The 23,882-nt window shown below is 33.4% G+C and overlaps 1 protein-coding gene across 1 annotated transcript in view; it reads right to left on the bottom strand.

Moving 5' to 3' along the window:
- LOC129809798 (uncharacterized) overlaps window positions 1-23,882 on the bottom strand; it is a 35,737-nt gene that overhangs the window by 4,505 nt on the left and 7,350 nt on the right. The window contains exons 3-4 of the mRNA XM_055859896.1: window positions 12,951-13,699; window positions 12,743-12,890 (exon numbers count right to left, since the gene is read on the bottom strand). Coding sequence (XP_055715871.1) covers window positions 12,743-12,890; window positions 12,951-13,699 — 897 coding nt within the window. The remainder of the gene's footprint in view (window positions 1-12,742; window positions 12,891-12,950; window positions 13,700-23,882) is intronic.

Here is a 23,882-nt window from a genome sequence, read left to right on the forward strand (position 1 = left end):
ATGCAGCATATGCAGCATGTTCACGTTCATTTTCAAAAATGAACGTAACAATAATATGAATGGATTTTCGCTTTATTTGTAGCAAAATTAACTAAATAATGAAACTGAGGTATAGAAAATAATAAATATAATAATTTAGTACTGTATTTATCATGAAAACAGTGACGTTTCCATTTGGAGTACCCAAATATTTCCATTTCAAGCAGGTTTTGAATTAGCTTAATTTACCCTAGTATATTGTATTACAATAAAACAGATATAGAACGTTTATAGATAGAATAACAAACTAATAATTGGCGGCAAAATTAACAGTATCTGGTCGTATCGTTTTTGATGGACATAGGGGAGACTGGGGCAATTGTAAACATTTTCAATAGATGCGAATTTGAGGTGATTTTCCAAGCACAGAGTGATTTTTTTGGAAAATATTTCTTAAGCTCATGTTTTACCCTTGGATATAGGTAATTCATCGATGGTAATGCGGATGCTGGAAAACAATTGAGTTTTCCATAAAAATAAAATTTGTGTCACTGTGTATTTTTCTGTTTTAACAAATACCTGGGGTAGAAGTAAACAGTTTCTGGGGAGGATGTAAACACGCTTTTTTCCACCCTTGAACAACGAAAAATTTCCCACCATGAGATGCAGCTGTCAAACGAAAATGAAGAAGAAGACAAACTATTTTGCCATTCATTCTACACTCGCGACATCTATAATTACGGGAAAATTGCCTGTTTACATCTACCCCAAATGCTGTTTTTCTGACCAATTATTAATTCTTTTAAAATAATGAGAATCTCAATTTCTCTAGTAAATGTATTAATATAATCTTAAAAGATGTAGGAAAGAACTGGTATTGCTACATTTCGATTATTTTACACAAATGACGAAAATAATCGAAATATCAACATTTTCAGGAAAAATGATTTTTATTTTTAAAGTATTAGGATTTTATTGACCAATTCATCTGTGGACATACATCCCCATGGTATCTATGAATGCTTATGGGTTTTATACTCTGGAGTCTTGAAATTAATGAAAAAAATCACAGTGTTTACAACTACCCCTGTTTACTACTGCCCCAGTTCTCCCTATTTTTATTTTTAAATTTTCTGTAAAAAACTGTCTCAATTTTCTTTCATATTCTTTTTTTAAATTGTAATACAGCAATTAATCTTGCCATTGAACAACTCTTTGAGTAAAAGGAAGAAAAACAATTAAGAATTACATCAATTAATTACACGCCATTTGATGTAAACATGGCCCCATAGTTTTTTTATTTCAAAGTCTAATGGAAAATTTCAGTAATTTGAAGTTAGGGTTTTTGTAGAACCTAAAACCTTTGTTAAAATCTCCATAAAACCGTTCAAGCAATTAAGAAAATTTTGCTCTATGACCGGGAGATTTTTCACCATCTTCTCTCGTTTATTAGTTATATCATCTGCATAAAGTGTCTGAATGAATAGCTAACTTTAAGGAAATGATTTTTGCCTTGCAATATAACTTATATAGCATTTCTTGTTCTTGCAAAAACACCAAAATTACCATGGTTCATTGAGTGCGAACGAGAGGCAATAGCAGTGAGAATTGCAACGCGTATTAAATAATTAAAAATCACTTAAACGAACGAGGGCTGGCTAAAGATGTGCAATTTACTGAGTTAAATTAGAGGCAAAAATGAGCGAATTGTGCACAATCTCTTTGGCCCCCAAAAAATTCCCTATATTAGCATAATGAAATCCCACCTCCCTTCTCAACTCTGATGATCTTCCTGGCTCCCGGGAGGAGGCGGAAAGAACCACGCTCGAGCGCCCAATTTTTGGCAAATGCACACGCAGCTCGTGCGTCTTTTGGGAAAAAGTACAAACACTTTTGCTGTAAGTTTGCTCTGTAATTTCTGGAGGCCGCTGTGGATTTTTTCACTCATCGATGAGCCTGGGTCATTTCCCAAAATGATCCACTGACTCTTCTGCCCCTTTGGCAGCAATCAATTACACCAAGTGCATCGAAATAGTGTTCTCTTTTGATGCAAAAGACTCACGCTGTTTACTCAAGCCTCCAGCATGACGAGTGCAATTAATTAAATCGTTTGCTCAAACTGTTGCATATTTGCACTCAATGAAGGCAATTTTTGGTAATGCGAATGTAAACGAAATTATAAAAATTGAACCTCATGATGCATTAAGTTATAAACGTAAATGTATTCAGTTATCGTAAGGAGAGAACAAAATGAAGAAGAGATTTCTGAAAAATTTAGAAACATTAACAGATTTCGCGGACTTTCTAAGAAATCTACCTTTTTAAGGTGCATTTAAACAAGGGTATTTTGTTTCGAAATAAAGGGGAAAGCTTTCAGGCTTTGCACATTCTCTGTCTTTAAACACATCATAATTTTCTCATATTTTTTATATTAATTTGATCTTTCAATCTTATTAGCTAATCCTAAGCCACAGATTTTCTGAAAAAAATAGGTCACATTCCACATTTATTAAAGGAATTTGGAAATATTGTGAAGTATTCGAAGTCAGAGTGTGTGTGTGTGTGTGTGGATCTTTAAACCCTTCCCTTATCTCTTTGAGGCATTTGAGCATTTCGCCCATACGCTAGTTAATTTTAGTATAATTTTAGTTTTAGTTTTGGCAGTTTAAATTTCATATGAAAAATTAAATAATTATTTTCGAAAAATATATAAAATATAGAAAATTCTTTCTGTTATTCTGAGATTATAAAATACAAATTATAGACAGATAGAATATAATAAGATAGAATAGAACAGCGATTTCACCAAATAGAAAAATTTTGGTTCCTAGCTTTACCAATAGTTCCAGAATTTGTTCTTTATATATTATTATACATAAAGCATTAAAAGAAATTTTTTAAGTAGTATTAGTGATAACAAACAAAAAAAAATATAGTGAAAAAATTAAGAAGTAACGTAAAATGTGTTTTTTTGCGAAAAATCTTGCAGTGAAATGAATTTCGTTTAATAGAGCTATTTCCTTCTCAAATCCCTTTTCTATTTTAGCCAAGACTCATTTGGTGGGATTTTGACAGATTATAGAAACATTTTATCGCAGAAACGAACCACAAAGGAAAATTTATTTATTTATGCCTCCGGCACGTCTTTTAGATCGATAAGAATTCATGAAATCCAAATTCGCATCCCTTTCTTTCTTAAAAGATTTGTATAAGTTATCGCACTCTTTCGAACTCAAAATTAGACTGAACTAAATTTAATTTGGTGTGATGTTCGAAAGAAGAAGAAGAAGAAGCGTGCAAATTGGGGGGTCGCCACCGTCAAAATTTTTCGAACCCAAAACTCTTTCGTTACTGGGAAGGAGTAAGATAAGCATATGATATACAGTAGACTCTCTCAAATTCGGGCATTTCGGACCAAAATGTCACCCGAATTAGAGAGAAATTCGGGCGACAAACTTTTTGAAATGCAACGATTTTTTATTCATCTGCATGCTCAAGCTGAGTTTACATACTCATATTATTGGAAATTTAAGAATTTATTTGGAAAACTAAGATAAACCATGGCAAATTTGAGCATTAGGGGGAAGTGGGGCACCTTTGAACGTGGGGCATCTTTGAAATTGAGATTTTTTTTCCTATGTTTAAGTGGAATTGAGCCATATCAAAAGTAATTTAGCTTCTCAGTTTGTTTGTGCAGCAACATTATAACACGTTAAGGCTCAATTTTATTTTAAAAATAGGTGAAAATCCCATTTTCAAAGGGACCCCACTTTCAAAAGTGCCCCACTTCCCCCTATTTACTTCATTTGATAATCATTATCAAACTTGAAAAATATCAACAAACTTTTTTCAAATTTAACTGCTGCCCGAATTAAAAAGTAGCCCGATCTTAAAAGAGCCGAATTAGCGAGAGTCTACTGTACTTTTAAGTAAGAAAGGCAGGGGACACTCGACATTTCATTTTTCCATACATTTTTGCATAGAGGCACTGAAGAATATTGGCAAGTTTTTTTCCTAAAGAGAATTGACTTATCAGTCTGATGTCGAAATCGTCAAGTAAATCGTTCATTTTAAAAGCTATCTAAAAATGCATACCTCATAATGTTCGCCGAAATAATAGAAGAACTACGAGAAAATTTGTTTAAGTCGCGGTGCAATATCTGCAAAATTTTTACAAGGAAAAGTGAAAAAAATAACTTCACTTTTTATTAGGGTTGATGGGCCCCTGAAGAAAGGGAAATGATCTTATGAAATTTTCCTGACCTAAAAGGTGTACCGGAGCCATTAGAACGTATTTCAAAATAGCCTAATCTTAAAAGAACGCTTATTCCTCATTTTAAAGCGAATTTTCGAAATATACTCCACGGTTATTATCAGTTATTATGCATTAAATAAATGTAGAGGAAATTACTCTCCCTGTGAATGTTCATGCCTTCGAATAATGTGATTTTCTTTTATCTACATACTTTGCTAATCTCAGCATTTTAGTACTGGAATTCAGGACCCTTATGATCAAATTGTGAGTTTTGGAAAATCTCCCCAGGTAGTTCGTTTCATAGGTAAAATCTCCTTGCCATTCCCCAAACGAATTTCGGCTAAAGTAGAAAATCTTACAAATTTTCTATTTTATTTTGAAATGTTGTGAAATTGTATTAAAGGAATGTATAATTCGAAGAAAACTTATATTAACAAACTATGCCGTATAAAATCATTATAATTTTATGCTACGATTTGTCATCAGTTCGTCATTTCTTTTAGAAGTTATAGAATCTGTATTTTTTTTTAAATTTTCACACTAAGAAGAAGAATTAATCAACAAAAATTTCTCTTAATCATCTTCTCAAAAATTATCAAAACTTTGATAAGGGAAAATATTCTGCCTTCGAACCTTCTTGCCTTCGAATAATGTGATTCTTTTTAAATTTATTTTATTTATTTTTATATTAATAATAATAATTATTATTTATTTATTGTAATTATCAATATAACAGATAATAAGCTAACTAATATTTAATAGAAATATAAGTCTCTAAGGAAGAATAAAAGAATATTTACATTATTCGAAGGCATGAACGTTCGAAGAGCGTTCTACTTTCCTCTCTAAGTCGAAAAAAATAATAAAATAAAATAAATATTTAAATAAAAGGGACAGATAATCCTAACCGGCTTATGTAGGTGAGATTCTTAACGTGAGCTAACTCGGAGTGCATGCAAATTCGATTTAGAGCTGAAGTTGGGAGACGCCATTCAGTTATCTTGAATCAAATTCGTGAAATTGTACAAATTTTGCATTTAAACCAAAATATCAAGGATTTGGATGAACTGACAGAAAAGTGTTATATGGATGAAATGTAGACCAGAATGTTCTCTATAATTTTCCCATAGAACATGATCTCATCGATTACTCAGAAGTCAAGATAATCGAGGTTTTTTGTTTCTTAACTCGTTTTTTCATCCAGAGTGCCCCAAGTAGTCATTTGTTGAACTTCAACTATATCAAAGAATTGTTGTATTTTGTGGGACTTTCCATTTAAAACCCTATTTTAAGTGTGTTGGTGGAGTAGAGGCAGTCAAATTGGCATCTGAGTGATTTCAAAGCGTTATTATGGGAAAAATCAATTTTTTCACACTTAAACGGCAAAATCGGAGTGATAGCGTAGTCTGAGCGGAAAATGATGTATGGACGAAATGTAGAGACAAATGTCCTCTACAATTATGTCGAAGTAATCATCAAAATCGGTTTAGCGACAGTCGAGATAATTGAGGTTATGTGATATTGAAATTGGTTTTTCGACTGTGGCGCCCCTGGTGTTGGTCCCACGAAGTTCAAATATTCTAGAAAGCTGTAGCATTTGGTGAGATCTTTCGTTTAAGCCCTCATTCATCAAAATCGGTCACATAGAACCGGAGATATGATTTTTTGAATTTCGTGAACTTTGACCCCTCATATCTCCGGTTCTATTGAAACCACAGCGCACATACGCACCATTTTGGAAACGTCCTAGACTGGACTACAACATACTAAAATTTGATTAACTTGCACAATGCCGTTTTTGAGAAAAATGATTTTGAATTTCGATGAATTTTGACGCTATCGCAGCGCCACCTGTGGTGACTTTTTGAACTTCCATCTGAAAGTGCTCATCGAGACGAAACCAAAAAGGTAAAATTTAGGTCGATATGTTAATTAGAACCGGAGATAGAGGCCGGTCAATGTTCGAACTTTGACCCCTTATAGCTCGGGTCAGGGGTTATGGATCGACTTAAGGTTTTTTTTGTTTGATAGGTATAATCAACGGCTACAACATACTAAAATTTCAGCCCGATTGCATAAGGAATTTTTGAGTTATTTAACTTTTAAGATTTAAAAATTTTCTTTTTAATAATAGCGCCCCTAGCGGTGGTTTTATGAACTTGCGATGTTAGAAGGAGAAGTGGCATTTCACGAGAGCTTTCCAAAAAGCCCTCATTTTTTAAATTCTGACAATTAGAACCGGAGTTATGGCCATTTTAAGAATTTTTTTTTGGACCATTATAGCTCGGGTTAGGGGGGTCGGGGGACCTTAAGTTTGGTATTGATGGAAAGCTCTAAGGCCCAGCTATAACATACTAAAATTTGAGCTCGCTCGATGCCATAGGGGCGGAGCTATTGAGAAAACAAAAAAAGGGGGGTCTTCAAAATGGCGGAAGGAGGGGTGGGGGGTGGGGGGTCAATGCACCAAGTTGCAATTTTCATGCGATATATAACCTTTGCCGAAAACCGCAAGTCGATATCTTTTTTAGTTTAGGAGCTATTAAGCTCCAAAGAGCGGCCGGACGGCCGGCCGGCCGGCCGGCCGGGAACGTAACTTAGCCCCCCATATATTCGTGATCAGGAAGTGGCGAAACACATTTTGGCCAAGTTTGAGCGCGATCGGAGGACATGAAATTTTGTTAGGATTATAGTAGGTGAGATTGTTAAGAATCTCACCTAATAAGTCAGGTAAAGTTCAGTGAGAAATTTTAATTTCGAAAGGAACATTTCAAACAAAGTAAAATATCCTCGTTTAAATGAGCCTAGAACTTTAGAACTACTACATGGATTTTCCTATAGATTCTAATAAATACATTCCGTGATATTTATTTTTGTGATGATTTGTTTTTTTTTTTTTAATAATGGGCCTCATTCTCTAATTCTGCAAGAGAAGTGAGGTTCTGTTTACACCAACTTGCAAGATAACCTGCAAGTTTTTTGGGATATTTTGTGTGGTGTAAACTGGTAATTTTGTCGTCCGGATGCAAGTTTTATTGCAAATTAAAGTATTTGGTAGTGAAGTAAAGTGAAATTAGTAAGTTTTGCTGGTAAATAATGAGTTTTGTGTGACCCCAAAATTTACTGTAAAGATAATCTCTTTGGGTCTACCAGTTAGAATTATTTTTTTAAAATACAATAAATTCAGCAATTTGGGGCACTACAAATCTTAGAAAACGTACTTTTATGCATCTGTAGGTGTTTTTCTTGATGTTTTGTGGCGATTTATCAATATTTTTTACCCAAAACCTCACAAATTTGCATTGCTCGTTTCACCTAAATTCCTGGGTTTTTCTCGTCCGGGACACTAGTAGACACTAAATGGGGCCACCACAATGACTATTGGCTCTTAAAAATGCTTTCCGGAAAGCTTTCTTGCACATAAATTACAAAATTTGAATTGGTAAATATAACCTCACAATTCTCTAAAAACACTGAGAAAAATCTGCATGAAAAATTGTTCCGACGGCGTCCGTGGACTAATGCGGAGAAAAATTGGACAATTGCAGAGTGTGTCGCTATGTTATCTATAGACACTAAATAAAACCATAAATTATTTTTAAACCATGTCACATTTTATTAACATTTTAAATTCTAATTTTTAAAATAATTTTTTGTCTAATTATTTTTTAATTATTCAATTCAATTCAATATATTTCTCCTCTTATAATGCTTGGTTGCGGCTGTCGTCGACATACTACGACTGATCTCATCAGGTAAACGGCAGAAACCCTGAATCACAGATCGTTTTATTTATTTATTTATTTTTTAATTTATAATAATTAATTATTTATTTATAATAAATAATTATTTAATTAATTACATTTCAAAACACAATAAAAAAAATATTTAATTAAAAGATGTGTAACTATTGTATTTATTTCAATAATTTTCAACATGCAGATGACGGACATTTTAAGACAATCATTGGATGATTTACACTGAGGGTTTATAAGAGCCAGCATACAGTTGTGAAAGCTTAACTAGAGATAGCAACTCTGAATCTCTTACATGCGATGAAAATTATATTTGTTATATATGTAGATATATTTTTATCCTTTTAACAAAAGTTGAAGACACTAATGGCCTGTGTATATACTAGAGAAATTTAAGGCAAAAATTAGTTTCGAGAAATCTTTGTAAAATTGCCTACACGCATTGGTGAGGATTTTTGACAAAAATGTGTATTTTTGAAGAAAAATAATCTAATATGTAGGCAGTTTCTTCAGAAACAGTATGCAATACGAAGTATTTTGCATCAAAAAAGAGGTGGCAAAGCATTTCCAGCTTTGTGAAATGCTTGATCTTACAAATTAGAACTATTAGATGAGCACATATATTCTGTCAGTAGAAGAGGTTGAAAGTTTGGAGTAGTATATATCAGCTCCTGATGAGCATAATTGGATGAGTGAACTATTGTTGGATAGCTTGGTTCATTGGCTTTCAGAATCTGGTATATGTAATCTGCTATGAATAAACCATGGTCATCCAGAACCATTTATGTCGAAGAAGACACTTTTTGTAGCGTCTTTTTTGACCATCTACTGCTGGGACCAGGAGTGACCCACAATTCTCGCACTTGGACTGTTTGTTAGAGGAACTCAAAAGGTATAATTTGTGGAAGAAACTTTTTTTGGACATATTACTTTTTTTATTCATCCACTTTTGCAAGAATTTTAACATTTTACACGCATAGAAAAAAATGACAGAAATCCTTCTATATCATTTTCTGGACAAACTAATGAAAATATCGACTTGAAATGTTCTAAGTACTCCCCCATAAGTTGATCCAAGGAATCCAAATATTACATCAATTTCATCCCCACGTCTAACCTTCACTTCCAGAAACCACTCTTTTAGGTTTTCTGTCATTTTTTCCTTGCGTTTAACACTTCAAAATTCTTGCATAAGTCGATAAATAAAAAAAAGTAAGATGTCTAAAAAAAAAGTTTCTTCCATATATTATACCCTTTGAGTTCCTCTAACAAACAGTCCTTGTGCGAGAATTGTGGGTCACTCCTGGTCCCAGCAGTAGATGGCCAAAAAAGACGTTACAAAAAGTGTCTTCTTCGACATAAATGGTTCTGGATGACCATGGTTTATTCATAGCAGATTACATATACCAGATTCTGAAAGCCAATGAACCAAGCTATCCAACAATAGTTCACTCATCCAATTATGCTCATCAGGAGCTGATATATACTACTCCAAACTTTCAACCTCTTCTACTGACAGAATATATGTGCTCATCTAATAGTTCTAATTTGTAAGATCAAGCATTTCACAAAGCTGGAAATACTTTGCCACCTCTTTTTGATGCAAAATACTTCGTATTGCATACTGTTTCTGAAGAAACTGCCTACATATTAGATTATTTTTCTTCAAAAATACACATTTTTGTCAAAAATCCTCACCAATGCGTGCAGGCAATTTTACAAAGATTTCTCGAAACTAATTTTTGCCTTAAATTTCTCTAGTATATACACAGGCCATTAGTGTCTTCAACTTTTGTTAAAAGGATAAAAATATATCTACATATATAACAAATATAATTTTCATCGCATGTAAGAGATTCAGAGTTGCTATCTCTAGTTAAGCTTTCACAACTGTATGCTGGCTCTTATAAACCCTCAGTGTAAATCATCCAATGATTGTCTTAAAATGTCCGTCATCTGCATGTTGAAAATTATTAAAATAAATACAATAGTTACACATCTTTTAATTAAATATTTTTTTTTATTGTGTTTTGAAATGTAATTAATTAAATAATTATTTATTATAAATAAATAATTAATTATTATAAATTAAAAAATAAATAAATAAATAAAACGATCTATGATTCAGGGTTTCTGCCGTTTACCTGATGAGATCAGTCGTAGTATGTCGGCGACAGCCGCAACCAAGCATTATAAGAGGAGAAATATATTGAATTGAATTGAATAATTAAAAAATAATTAGACAAAAAATTATTTTAAAAATTAGAATTTAAAATGTTAATAAAATGTGACATGGTTTAAAAATAATTTATGGTTTTATTTAGTGTCTATAGATAACATAGCGACACACTCTGCAATTGTCCAATTTTTCTCCGCATTAGTCCACGGACGCCGTCGGAACAATTTTTCATGCAGATTTTTCTCAGTGTTTTTAGTGAATTGTGAGGTTATATTTACCAATTCAAATTTTGTAATTTATGTGCAAGAAAGCTTTCCGGAAAGCATTTTTAAGAGCCAATAGTCATTGTGGTGGCCCCATTTAGTGTCTACTAGTGTCCCGGACGAGAAAAACCCAGGAATTTAGGTGAAACGAGCAATGGAAATTTGTGAGGTTTTGGGTAAAAAATATTGATAAATCGCCACAAAACATCAAGAAAAACACCTACAGATGCATAAAAGTACGTTTTCTAAGATTTGTAGTGCCCCAAATTGCTGAATTTATTGTATTTTAAAAAAATAATTCTAACTGGTAGACCCAAAGAGGTTATCTTTACAGTAAATTTTGGGGTCACACAAAACTCATTATTTACCAGCAAAACTTACTAATTTCACTTTACTTCACTACCAAATACTTTAATTTGCAATAAAACTTGCATCCGGACGACAAAATTACCAGTTTACACCACACAAAATATCCCAAAAAACTTGCAGGTTATCTTGCAAGTTGGTGTAAACAGAACCTCACTTCTCTTGCAGAATTAGAGAATGAGGCCCAATACCTCAAAAAAGGGCATTTTCAACTTTACTCTCAAGTTTACTCAATTATTCAACAATCTGAATATTTCATTCAAAATCTTGCTCAAAGTTTCACGCAATAATGACTTTAAATAACATTTTTAATATTCACTATGTTTTTTCTTTGTTTTGAGGTTAGAATTAATTTTATTTAAATTATGAAGAAATTTTAATCAATTTATTTTTCTTCGGGATTAAAATACTTATAGAAAATCCCTCTGGGCGGAAAAACTCTCTTTTGTCGCACGAAATACAGTATACTCAGTTGTAATGTGATTTTGCATTATTAAGGGGCTTTCATAAAATTTACTATTAATATAAGCATGTAAATTTAATATAAATACAAGGTAAACAAAAAATCATTGCATTTCAAAAAAAAAAATCATGCCCGAATTTCTCTCTAATTCGATTGACATTTCGGTTCCAAATGCCTGAATTTGAGATAGTCTACTGTATTAAAATTGATTTTTGAGGTTAAGTTCAATATAATATAACCTAAAACTTTTCAAAATAACTTATTGAGCATGAATGAAAATAAAGCCAATTATCAATTATTAAATTGGAAGTCTTGGATTGAAATCTTAGCCAAAGATTACCGGATTTTTTTATCTGAGAACAAATTAGGTTATATTCAACATAACCTCTTATTTATAAATAACCTCTGAAATGAATTGAAAAAAGAAAAGTAATGTTCCAAAGAAAAAGGGGTGGCAAAGCGTTCGAGACTTTGCGAGCTACTCGAACTCCCGAGAAGGAGCTCTGCCTTATATTTCTTTTCGCAAATTTTTCTGGACCATATAAAATTATTTTAGAATTAAATTTGTCTATAAATCACCTCAAAACGAGCTTGAAATTGAAAATTGTTCAAGAAGAGGATTTCAAAAAGTCATTAACCTTTTAATTAATAAATTCACCAAATCGGGTGAAAATTATGCTTTTGAACTTGAATAATTCAAGATGGCGATTTTTCCGGTGATAGGTGTCTAAGGACGAAATATTTAGCTGGACTACCTCTGAAACATATCCAAAAATGAACGAAATCGTCAGGGCCAATTTTTTGCAAAATTAGAAAAATCTCATTTTTGGCTTATTTTTGGGGGACAGGGAACGCATGAAAGGGGAGGGAGGAAAAATAAAGAGGTTGGGTTTGAGATAAGATCATTTGAGGAGGGGTCATTGAAGACCGGAAGTTGATACCTCTTACCGTTTGAATTTTAAATGGGTCAAAAGATTGAAAAAGTGCGAAAAACAGTATTTTTAAAATAGAGCTATTACCGTTACTTTCCCGATCCATCACCGATTATGACCGATGCAGTCGGGTTCAGAATTAAAAGATCTTTCAAAAAAGTCCAAATTTAACCAAATCCGTTGAAAATTTGGCCCTCAAGAGTGGTTGAACTGTGAACTTGAATAATTCAAAATGGCGATTTTTTCGGTAATAGGTGTCGAAGGACGAAAATGTTCAGCTGGATTGCCTTCAAAACATATCCAAAAATGAAGGAAATTGCCAGGGCAAATTTTTGCCAAGTCAAAAAAACATGGTTTTGGAGGGGATAAAAGGGGTGAGAGGTAATTTAAGTAAGTTCGTTCGATAGAGAATGTTGACTTGTGGGGGGGGGGGTCACCGAAGATCGGAAGTTAATATCTTTTACCGTTTGGCATCCAGAATGGATAGAAGTTGAAAAAATACACGATTGTTAAAACTGCTCTCTCTTGGAGTTCGAGCAGTTAAAATACTTACCTAGAAATTCAGCCACGTAATCATTTGACTTCTCCTGAAGAAATTCTGTCTGCCAGAATTTAACAGGAGGAAAACAAAGACTGAGAGTGGCCAGGCTAGTTGTAGAGCATACAGATGAGAGTACAACAATGCATTGGGCAGCAGTTTGCTGAATAAGTCAAGAATAAAATTATTACAAAATTAAGAAAAATGCCTTTTTTCAATTCACCTTTAACTTCTCGATGTTGATCTTGATCTCCGAGACGAGTTTGGCTCTCAAGGAGACACAAACTTGAATATGAACTTCCAAAGGATCAGGAGGCACAAGTTGAGGCACTCTGAGATCCTTAAGATGGTCAAGACACATTCCAACATCCCGATGAACAACTCTGAAGAACATCTTCATGTTCCAATCAGCACAGAGAGCTTTAGCCTTTTCAGCTGCCCAGAGTCTCATGGAGTGGATGGAGTGATCGAGACGATGGAGAATGGGAATCTGCTCAACTAGAGGTAGCTCATTGGGAATTGTGCCTTGATCGCAACTGTTGCTGAAAATTGTCAAAGTGGACAGGACGTCGCACCAGAGACTCCCTGCCACGGTCCCTGTAGCTCTCTGGGCAGCAGTCATTGCATTTTGTGGCAGGAAGTCGGGGCAGTTGTCGTAGAGGAAGTCAATGGGAAGGGTTGAGGACACAAGAGCCAAGCGAAATTGTTTATCCCACGTCGTTGTGGTCACGTACATCGTGAGTGTCTCTCCGAGGCCTCTCAGAGTAGATAGAATGGGCTCTGGAGCATCATCCGGCTGGATCATTAGCAACCAATCCCTGAGGTATTTTGTATGACTGGGAGGCTGACATGCCAAAGGAGCACTGCTCCACCAGAGTACAACGTGCTCCAATGTACTGCCAACCTGAGTCCAGAGATTCCTGGTACCGCGATTGATCCACTTCACCATGTCCTCCTTGGATGACTGTTTGTCTACAAAAAAAAAATAAACGTTGGTTTTTTCAGTAATATTTAGCCTCTCTAGGAAACTGAATAAGTACGAATAATAAAAATTTTCTCGACCGAAGTATAACTTATTATGTAAAAACTCTTCTCTTGGATTAGCTGCACACTAAGGCGATTAATTTTAACATTATTGCCAAAATTTTTACCTTATCTTCATCAATTCTTATTTTATTAAGCGGACTTTTTGTCCATGTGACGAACTATACGGCAATATCAAAGAATAATTGAATTTTGTAAAAAAATTCTTTTAAAGCTTATTTTTAATAATATAGTCGAGTAAAAATGGTCATATCAGCACCTGCGTACTTTCGCAGCGTTATTGTGTAAAAATATCTTTTTTTTTTACACTAAAACGCCAAAATCGGATAGATGGCATAATCTGAGCAAAAGGGGTGGCAAAGCGTCCAAGGCTTTGCGAGCTGCTCGAACTTCCGAGAAAGAGCTCTGCCTTATATTCATTTTCGCAAATTTTTCTGGTGCATATAAAATTACTCTCGAATTAAATTTATCTATAAATCACCTCAAAACCAGATTGAAGTTGAAAATTGTTCAAGAAGAGGTTTTCAAAAAATCATTAAGCCTTTAATTAATGAATTGAACAAAACGGGAGAAAATAAGGCCTTTGACCTTAAATAATTCAAGATGGCGAATTAACTGGTGAAAAGTGTCTGAGGACGAAATGTTCAGCTGGACTATCAACATAACATATCCGAAAATCATTGAAATCGCTAGTACCAATTTTTTGCAATGTTAGAAAAACCTCATTTTTTACGTATTTTAGGGCAGAGAGAGGTGTGCAAGAAACCGTTGAAACCGAATTAACGTCAAAATAAGTTTGTTATAGTAGCGTTTTGACCATTGACGCACATGTTTCATTTGACGTTAATTCGGTTTCAACGGTTTCTTGCACACCTCTGTTTTAGGGGGATAGGGGGCGCATGAAGGGGGAGGGGAAAAACTAAAGAGATTACTTTCGAGGTAATGTCATTTGAGAAGGGGTCATTGAAGACCAGAAGTTGATATCTATTACCGTTTGAATTTTATATTGGTCAAAAGACTAAAAAAGTGCGAAAAACAGTATTTTCAAAATAAATCTATTACCGTTACTTTACCGATCCATCACCGCATTGTGACCGATGCAGTTGGGTTCAGAATTAACCCTCTAACGGGTAAGACCGCCTCCAGGCGGTCTTCACAAAAATCACATTTACAGCGACAATAAAGGTTTTATTTATTTAAAAGTGCTATAGTGTCCTCGGTAATAGTCTTGTAAACATCTCTTGAAAGTTTGAACTCATTTTGACTCTTCGTTTTGTTGTTATTCCCAGTTTTGTGTGACAGGTCAGAGAAAAAGCAACAAAAAATATTTGTGCAAAAAAACTCATTTCCAATTTCCATAAAAATACCGATTTAAAGTTATCTGACTAAAATAAATTTATTTTTTACTGAAAGATATCGCATTCTACTTTGTATATTTTATTTTAAAAATTTGAAAAAACTAAGAATGTGAATTTTAGAAGCAAAAAGAGTTTCAAAAAAAATTTATATTTTCTCACCTAGCGCATAAACTAAAAGAGATAATGAAGAATGGACGGGTTTTTCGACTTTATTGGATCATAATTATCCTAGAAAACATTGTTTTAGAACTTTTTTTCGCATATTAAAGAAAACACCGTTAGAGGGTTAAAAAAAAGAGATGGAGTCTACATACCAAGAAGTTTTCTTTCGCTTCGGAATTGTATCTTTCAAATCCCGATTTATATCAGTTTATAAATCACCCGATAGACATCCTAAAAATCGCACAAAATTTTAAAAGCGTAATTTTGTAAAAGTCAGACAGTCCTTAAATTCGGACAGTGCTAAAGTCGGATAATAGAAAAAGGCTTCAGAACACAAAGTTATAGAGCGGAGAACGGGCCACAAACACTCATCAAGAAAATAATGTTTGTATTTCAAATAAATCTAAATTTAACCATATCCATTGAAAAATATGCCCTCCATGATGGTTGACCTTTGACCTTGAATAATTCAAGATGGCGAATTAACCGGTGAAAGGTGTCTAAGGACGAAATGTTCAGCTCGACTAACTGCAAAACATACCCGAAAATCACTGAAATCGTTTGGGACAATTTTTTGCAATGTAAAAAAAACATGTTTTTGGAGGGGTTAGAAGGGGTGGAGGTAATTTAGGTAAGTTAGTCCTTTAGAACATGCTGACTTGTGGGGGGGTCACCGAGGACCGGAAGTCAATATCTCTTACCGTTTACCAGCCAGGATGGTGAGAATTTGAAAAAAAAGTGAATTGTGAAAACTGCTCTCTCTTGGAGTTCGAGCAGTTAAAAAATGATGTTTGGACGAAATATAGGGGAAACTGGGGCACCACCAAACACGGGGTAGCACCAAACTGCTACCCCGTAGTAGGTACAGTAGTAGGTACACAACTTGTAGCAAAGGAAATTGTGAGGAAGACTATCAAAGGCCTTAGTGAAATCTAGAAGAACTAGAATCACAAAACGACCACGGTCAATAGCTGAAGAAATGTCATAATTTACCTTGAGAAGTGCGGAGGTAGTACTGTGACCCTTTCGGAAACCCGATTGAAAATCACAGAGAAAGCCATTGTCAGTCAGATGTTGAGAGATTTGTTCATGCAGAATAAATTCAAAAGCTTTTGAAAGGACAGGGAGAAGGCTAATAGGTCTAAAGTCAGAAGGAGATTTGGGATTAGAAATTTTGGGAATTGGAACCAAAAGGGCCCGCTTCCAAGTATCTGGGTAAGTTGAACTTGTAAGGATGTGATTGAAGATATTAGTGAGCACTGAAGTGATCACCGGGAGAAGAATTTTTAAGAAGTCAAGGGAAATGCCATCACACCCAACGGCACTTGACCTGACACGGGAGATAGCATGAACGATGTCCGTAATACTTCTTAGTTATGTACTTATGGATAAATATTATCAAAAATAAAAAAAAATGATAAGATTAATATAATGTTGATAACAATTTGTATTTTCTTAGTGAAGAGCAGAAGAATTAGCAGTTCAATACAGTTTATCAACCAAGATAGTCGAAATTAACTGAAAAGTCGAAAAGTTAATTAAATTTTATTGGAAGCATTGAAATTTTCTTAGCCTTTCTCTAACATAAATATTTTCTGATGGATCCTTATGACTTCAGACTCCTCTCAGGCTTTCTCGATAATATTGACAATAGTTCACTGGATTTAAATTATGAAAGAAATCGACTAAAAACTTTCCAACACTGGAACGTGAGCTTTAAGGATAAACATGAACTCGCGATGCTCGGTTTATACTTCTGGGCGTATCCAGATTCTTTGAAATGTGCTTTCTGTAATGGCATGTTCACTGATTGGGAACCATGCGATGATACTTTAGCATCTCATTACCTAGTGAATTCTCAATGTCCATTACTGAATTTACGTGCATATGATAATGTTCCTTTAGAACCGGAAAAGCTCGATGCTGTTCTTCTGAGTGCTACAACTGATTTTTGTACCGGATGTGACGATACAGTAGTGCGAATAAATAGAGATGGACATACCGTTGAACTTCATCTTTACACATTCACTGAAAATATTGAAATGGATAGATCAGAATGTTGCTTACATTCAAAATACAATAATTACCAATTACGTTATCGTACCTTTCAACATTGTGGATGGAATTCCAAGAAAACTCCCTATGAGTTATGCAATGCAGGATTTTTCAACGCAAAAAAGGGTGATAAGGTAACTTGTTTTTGCTGTGGAGGAAGTGTATCAGGATGGAAAGCCGATGACTGTCCTTGGGAAGTTCATGCTCATCGTTTTAGTGATTGTGAGTTTCTTCAGGAGTTCAAAGGAAATGAACTCATTGAGCGTGCGAAAGCAAAATTTAACGGAAACATCCCAAGCAATAGCACGAACCAAGGAGCTGGACCATCAACATCAAATACTTCATCTTCAACACTTCCGAAAACGAGACCAACATCAGCAGAAAGTGTATCTCACAGAAACAGTAAAATGTGTAAAATTTGTTTCGAAAAAACATACGATATTGTCTTTATACCCTGTGGCCACATTCTAACATGCTCATCCTGTGCTTCTAAAGTAGAAAATTGTCCTACATGTAGAAAACCAATAACATCACGTATGAAAATTTATTTTGGCTGAGATTCTTTACAATCTCAGCTTTTGTGGTCACAGGTGAAATCCGACCTCGTCAGATCGGATCCAAATTTTTGATTTACACGTTTTGACACGAATATTATTTATGTTAAAAATCGATTATCGTAGACGTCCCATCCGTCCGTCCGTCCGTCCGTCCGTCGTATAACCACTTCTGGAGAGAGAACGGAGAGTTATAGATAAGCGGTTTCCGGCAAAAGTTAAATGTCGATGGGTGGCTAGAAGTAGGTGATGTCAGATCTACACAGTAAAAAAAATTAACACTATTATAGTGTGTAATCTTTCACACCACTATTATAGTGTTAAATTTGGAAAAAATGTTTAATTTAAAATTGTTTAATTTAAAGTTGTTGAATTTCAATTGTTGAATTTGAAAATTGTTGAATTTTTGTGTGTAAACTCAAAAATTGTTGAATTTTCATATCATTTCGTTTATGTTAGTTTTTCTTGCCTTTTTAGACATTTGTAATGTTTTTTTTCCTGTACTCGGGATCCTCTATAATAGTGTTAATTTTTGATCATGTGACAAAAAATACCATAAAGTTGTGTATTTTTTCACACTATAATAATATGAAAAACTATAATCATACTATAATAGTGGTAATTTTTAGAATTTTTCAACAGTTTTAAATTACAAAACATTGTTGAAATTTTTTTATGACTATAATGGTGAAAAATTTTACACAGATCGCAATTAAATAATTAATTTATCCGATTTCACACTATTATAGTGTTAAAATTTTACACATTTTCAAATTATACAACGCTATTGAAATTTTTTCAACTATAATAGTGGTAATTTTCAATCACGTGACAATAAATTACCAAATTATTGTGCATTTTTTAAAACATTTTTAAATTAAACAACTAAAATGGTCGATTTTGCACTATTATAGTAGTAAAATTTTACACATTTTTTTACTGTGTACCCACCCCCCACCTCCCTTCCGCCATTTTGGAATACCATTAATTTTGTTTTTTCAATAACTCAGCCCCTATGGTATCGATCGATCTTAAATTTTAGTATCTGGGCCTAAAAGCTTTCGATCAGTACCAAACTTAAGGTACCTGGACTCGATCCCTCTGACCCGAGCTAAAAGGAGTCAAAAATTCTATTTTAAAATGGACATATCTCCGGTTCTAATTATCGGAATTTCAAAAATTTTGGTATTTTGGAAAGCTCTCGTGGAGTATTACAACTCTTATGACACCCCAATTTCATACGATTTATTCGAATGTCCGATTAATCGAAAAATCGATTTTCGATTAATCCATCTCGAATATTTCTATACTAGACGACGCTTTTTCTTTAAATTTTAATATGTTATAGCTAAGGTCGAGACCTTCCCAACGGTGGGTCGCACTCCTCCATCGATGTTCCCTGACCTGAGCTATAATTAAAAATATCTTGACCAGACCATATCTTCGGTATTTATGAAGCGATTTTGATGAAATTTTCTGAAGATGGGTCCCATCCGTCCCTACCCCAACCCACTGTACCCCGCCCCTTACTATATCCATATGGACCGGACACTAACTCTAATGGCCTCTACACATTGGGAGCAATTTTTGTCAAAAATTGCTTTTTTGAAGGAAATTCCCTGCAGCGTTGTAGGGGGAAACGTCAAATTTCTGTCAAAAACGCAATTTTTGACGAAAATAGCTCCAATGTGTAGACGCCTTAATGCTTATTAATCGATTTCAATGAACTTTTTTTTTCTTTTGTGGGCCTTCTCCACTCAGACTATTTAAAATAGAAAATGACGAGTGATAAGCCCAGATAAGCTTATGGTAGCTGAGATTCTTTACGGGTTACCTCGAAATGCGTGCAACTCGGAGTGCTTGCAGCTCGGAATGCGTGAAAATTCGATTGTTAGTTGAATTTTGGAGGTAAAGAATCGCGTCGAGTCAATTTTATCCATTTCGACCGCCGAGAACAGTTTACGCGATGCCATTCTTTACCCCCAAAATTCAATTCACCTGTAAAGAATCTCAGCTACCATAAGCTTATCCAGCCTTATCACTGGTTTTCCTAAAGAAGTAAATTCCTTATCAAAAATTGAAACATAATAGCAATATTTGTAGCAAACTTAAGAAAAAAATTTAAAAAATGTTATCTCTGTATTCAGAGAAAGTTATAATCAAAAATGTCAAAAATGATAAGACGATTGATAATGTTTTAGCAAAAATTAAGAAATTAGAGATATATGGGATATATATATATAAACAAAAGGTTGGGTCTTATTATCTTATCTTATTTCATTTGTAATACGTCTGTGTCTTTATTTGTTCAATAAATATTTCGAAGAAATTTTGAATGCTTTTAATTTTTTGTTAAATAAAATTTCTGTATCACTTCAAATTAGACAATAACTAAATGGGATAATTTGCAAAAACCCGAACAGCACCAGAAGATCGATCAACGAATTCGAACAACTCGTTCGACAACTCCTTAAAACTAAAACCCTTACAAGTGACCTCCTATTGCAAATGTACCTTTGCTCAGATAGGAGCATTTTTTAATTTTTAAATTAAAAAATATAAAATATTTTCTTAAGAGTCCGCCTTTCTAAATTTTACCATATGAAATAAGCATTATCCAGTTGTAATTAAAACTTTAGGGCAGAATCACATTGACAGTAAAATGCTCACCGTATTTCGGTACTTTAGGCATTTTCATTGCAATTCTTACGCAAATTCTCGATTACCGGTATTACCTTATCTCATACTCAGTGGCACTAGGTGAAAATAATATGAGGAAATAAAAAAAAGAAGAAAATTCGATAAACGGTGAGCAAGAGGAATTAATTGTACAGTTTTTTTTTGCTCACCGTTTATCGAATTTTCTTTTTATTTCTTTAATTTTCTTATATTATTTTCACTTAAGTGCCACCGAGTATGAGATAAGGTAATACAATTGCAATGAAAATGTGTAAATTAACGAAATACGGTGAGGCTAGGGCGAGCATTTTATTGTCAATGTGATTCTGCCCTTAATCTAAAATCTAAATTATTTTATTCCTACTACGTTCCCCGATTGACTGAGAATTAAAAACTTTACAGAATATGAAAAATTAGGGTAAATGTCCTAATTCAAAACCATTTCCAGACGCTTTAACTTTGACAGAAGATTCAACACATTAAGTTCATATTTTTCTGAAGAGAATTACATAAATCTGCTCCTTGACTTTCTAGAATGTTACTGTTTAGTGAAAATTCTTTAGATATAATTTGAAAACTTCATAAATACAAGAACAACACACAAGTGCAAAATGCTTCTATTGGAAACATATTAATCCAAATGGAGACAAGGGAAAGTTTCTAAATGGAGACAAACAGTGTAAGTGAAACCGCGACGAAAGGCTTCCAAAACCTTGTTGAGTTGCTTGTGAGTGCAGGATTTGTTCTCAGTCCTGATCTTTTCTCCTTTCCCATCTTAAACAATAGGAAAATCACTCTAAAAAAATAATATTTCCGGGGTTTCCTATTGAAGCATTTGCAGACACTTCAGAAAAACCCTTTTTGTTCACGAAATAGGTAATTAGGGTAAGTGCGCCAAATTCTGGCCAGCTTGCAATTCCGGCCACCTATTTTGTTCCTCGAATTTCCATGAATTTTTAATTTTTACTTACTCTAAAGATTATACAATACAAAAGAATAACAAAAAATGTAGCTTTGACAAACCAAATGATATGAAAAAGGCATTAGAAGATTTCCCGAAGTGCAAGGAACTATGAGAATGAAGGTGGCCGAAATAGGCCACCAATGCAATGTCTACATTTTTATTCATTTTAAAATTTATTAGGAATGATTTTAGAGTAAATAAAGACGATAAACAGTCTACAAGGTTCCAAGAAATACGCCTTTAAAAGAAGGAATAAAAAAATCAATTTTTATTAAAAATGTTACATTCCAAACTTGAGACATTGCCGCTTGCATGCTACTATGCCGAAATTTGGCACACTTACCCTATTTCATTTGAAAACTTCACGTACTATTAACAATAAAGATTAGCACTTAATTTAACTAAAATTATCCAGAAATGTGACATTAAATATTAAACAATACGAATAAACAACAGTCACCTCATTGTGTTTTTCATTGGAAAATATGGTCGATCGATGAAAAATTCGATGGGGAAAAGGTACACTTTTAATTTTTCTGAGAAATTAACAAATTAAAAATTGTGAATATGAATGGATTTTCGCTTTATTTGGAGCAAAATTAACTAAATAATAAAACTGTGATACATATAGGAAATATAGTAATTTAGTACTATATTTATCGTGAAAACAATGATGTTCCCATTTGGAGTAGCGAAAAATTTCCATTTGGAACAGGTTTTGAATTAGCTTAATTTACCCCTAATAGGGTTAAGTTAATTATAAATTTTTTAGTATTTAAAACATTTAAAGCTCTTTATGATTTACCTAAACACTAAAAATAATTAAGCTTGTTGCATTTTGCTTAAAACGTTTGAAGAAATGGGCACATTTTATACTTTAAAATTCAGAATCTTAATCTGAGAATAAGGATCAGTTCTGAAATGCCTATTAACCCTTTAACGACGAGACAGTTTTCGCCAAGGGTACATTACTTTAAGAAATTTGTACACATCTTTTTTTCTTTCTTTTTTTCTTTTTTATTTTCTTTTTTTCCTTCTTTATCTTTTTTCTTATTATAAAAAAATTCTTCATTTTTCAGCTGGATTTTATTTATTTTATAAAAACTTCTTTGGAGTTGTACTTTGTTTACAAGCGTGTCCTTTTCCAATCTTAAAATTTTCCGTATTTTGTGCATAAGGACCAAAAATTGGAAATTTAGCTCTTCGTCATTGATTGCGATTTTCCTTGGGCTTTCCTCCATTTCTTGAATCTTTCAGAAACCACTCTTTTGGGAATATCTCAAGAACTAAACTATGGATACTTTTCATTTTTGGATATGTTTTAGATGTTACCAAGGTGGACATTTTGTGCTCAGACACCAATATCATTCAGAAATTTCTTCTAGGAATTTAGATGATAAGTGTTTAAACTCTTATATCAGTGAATTTCAACATAAAAGAAATAATTAACCAAGTAAGAATTGATTAGGCTTGTGATTTTTTTAGTATTTTAAATTCAAATACAAATTTTTAAACATTTTCTCATTTTTTTTCCTTTGCTCTTCTTTCTTTCTTTTTTTTCTTTTTCTTTCCGAAACCTTTTGTTTTCTTTTTTTTCCTAAATTTTGTACACTTTTTCAAGTGAGGTTGCCTTGGTTTTCGCTGACCGAAAATCAGCAATAAAAATAAAACCGATAAACAAAACTTGTAAAACGTCTTACATCTAACCTTCGAAAAGCCAACAGAATCTGATTGGGGTATTTTTCGTCTCTATGAACAATAGGGACAAAACTAGCTAAAAAAAATTAAGTAATTTTTGTGATGATACCAATGATAGATAATGTTCACTCTAAAGAGAAAAATTATGTTTGAGTATTGTAGTTTCTTGTTCTAAACGGTTTTGCTTAAAAACAATTGGAAGTATAAAAAATAATTAAAATTAATTTTCATTATGAGAATTTAAAAATTCGCCATTTTTTAGCTTAAAAATTTACTATACACAGAAAAAAATGTTTTGTAAAATTTTTCGTAAATGTTTGTGAAATCCTATGGCAGACTTACGAAATGTTCGTGAATCGTATAACCCACAAACAAGTTCGTAAAGTTTTGTACTTTTTTCACAAACATTTTTCGTAAAATGATCATTTGACGAACATTTTTTGTACTTTTACAAACATTTGCTCGTAAATGTACGTAAACACATAAAAAAAATGTTCGTAAAATTTTGTCATTTGTTCGTATTTGTTCGTAAATTTTTGTGTTTTGGCAAACATTTACGAACAAATTCGAACAAATGACAAAATTTTACGAACATTTTTTTGTGTGTTTACAAACATTTACGAACAAATGTTTGTAAAAGT

The sequence above is a fragment of the Phlebotomus papatasi genome, chromosome 1 (assembly GCF_024763615.1).
Source record: "Phlebotomus papatasi isolate M1 chromosome 1, Ppap_2.1, whole genome shotgun sequence".
NCBI classification, from domain to species: Eukaryota; Metazoa; Arthropoda; class Insecta; order Diptera; family Psychodidae; genus Phlebotomus; species Phlebotomus papatasi.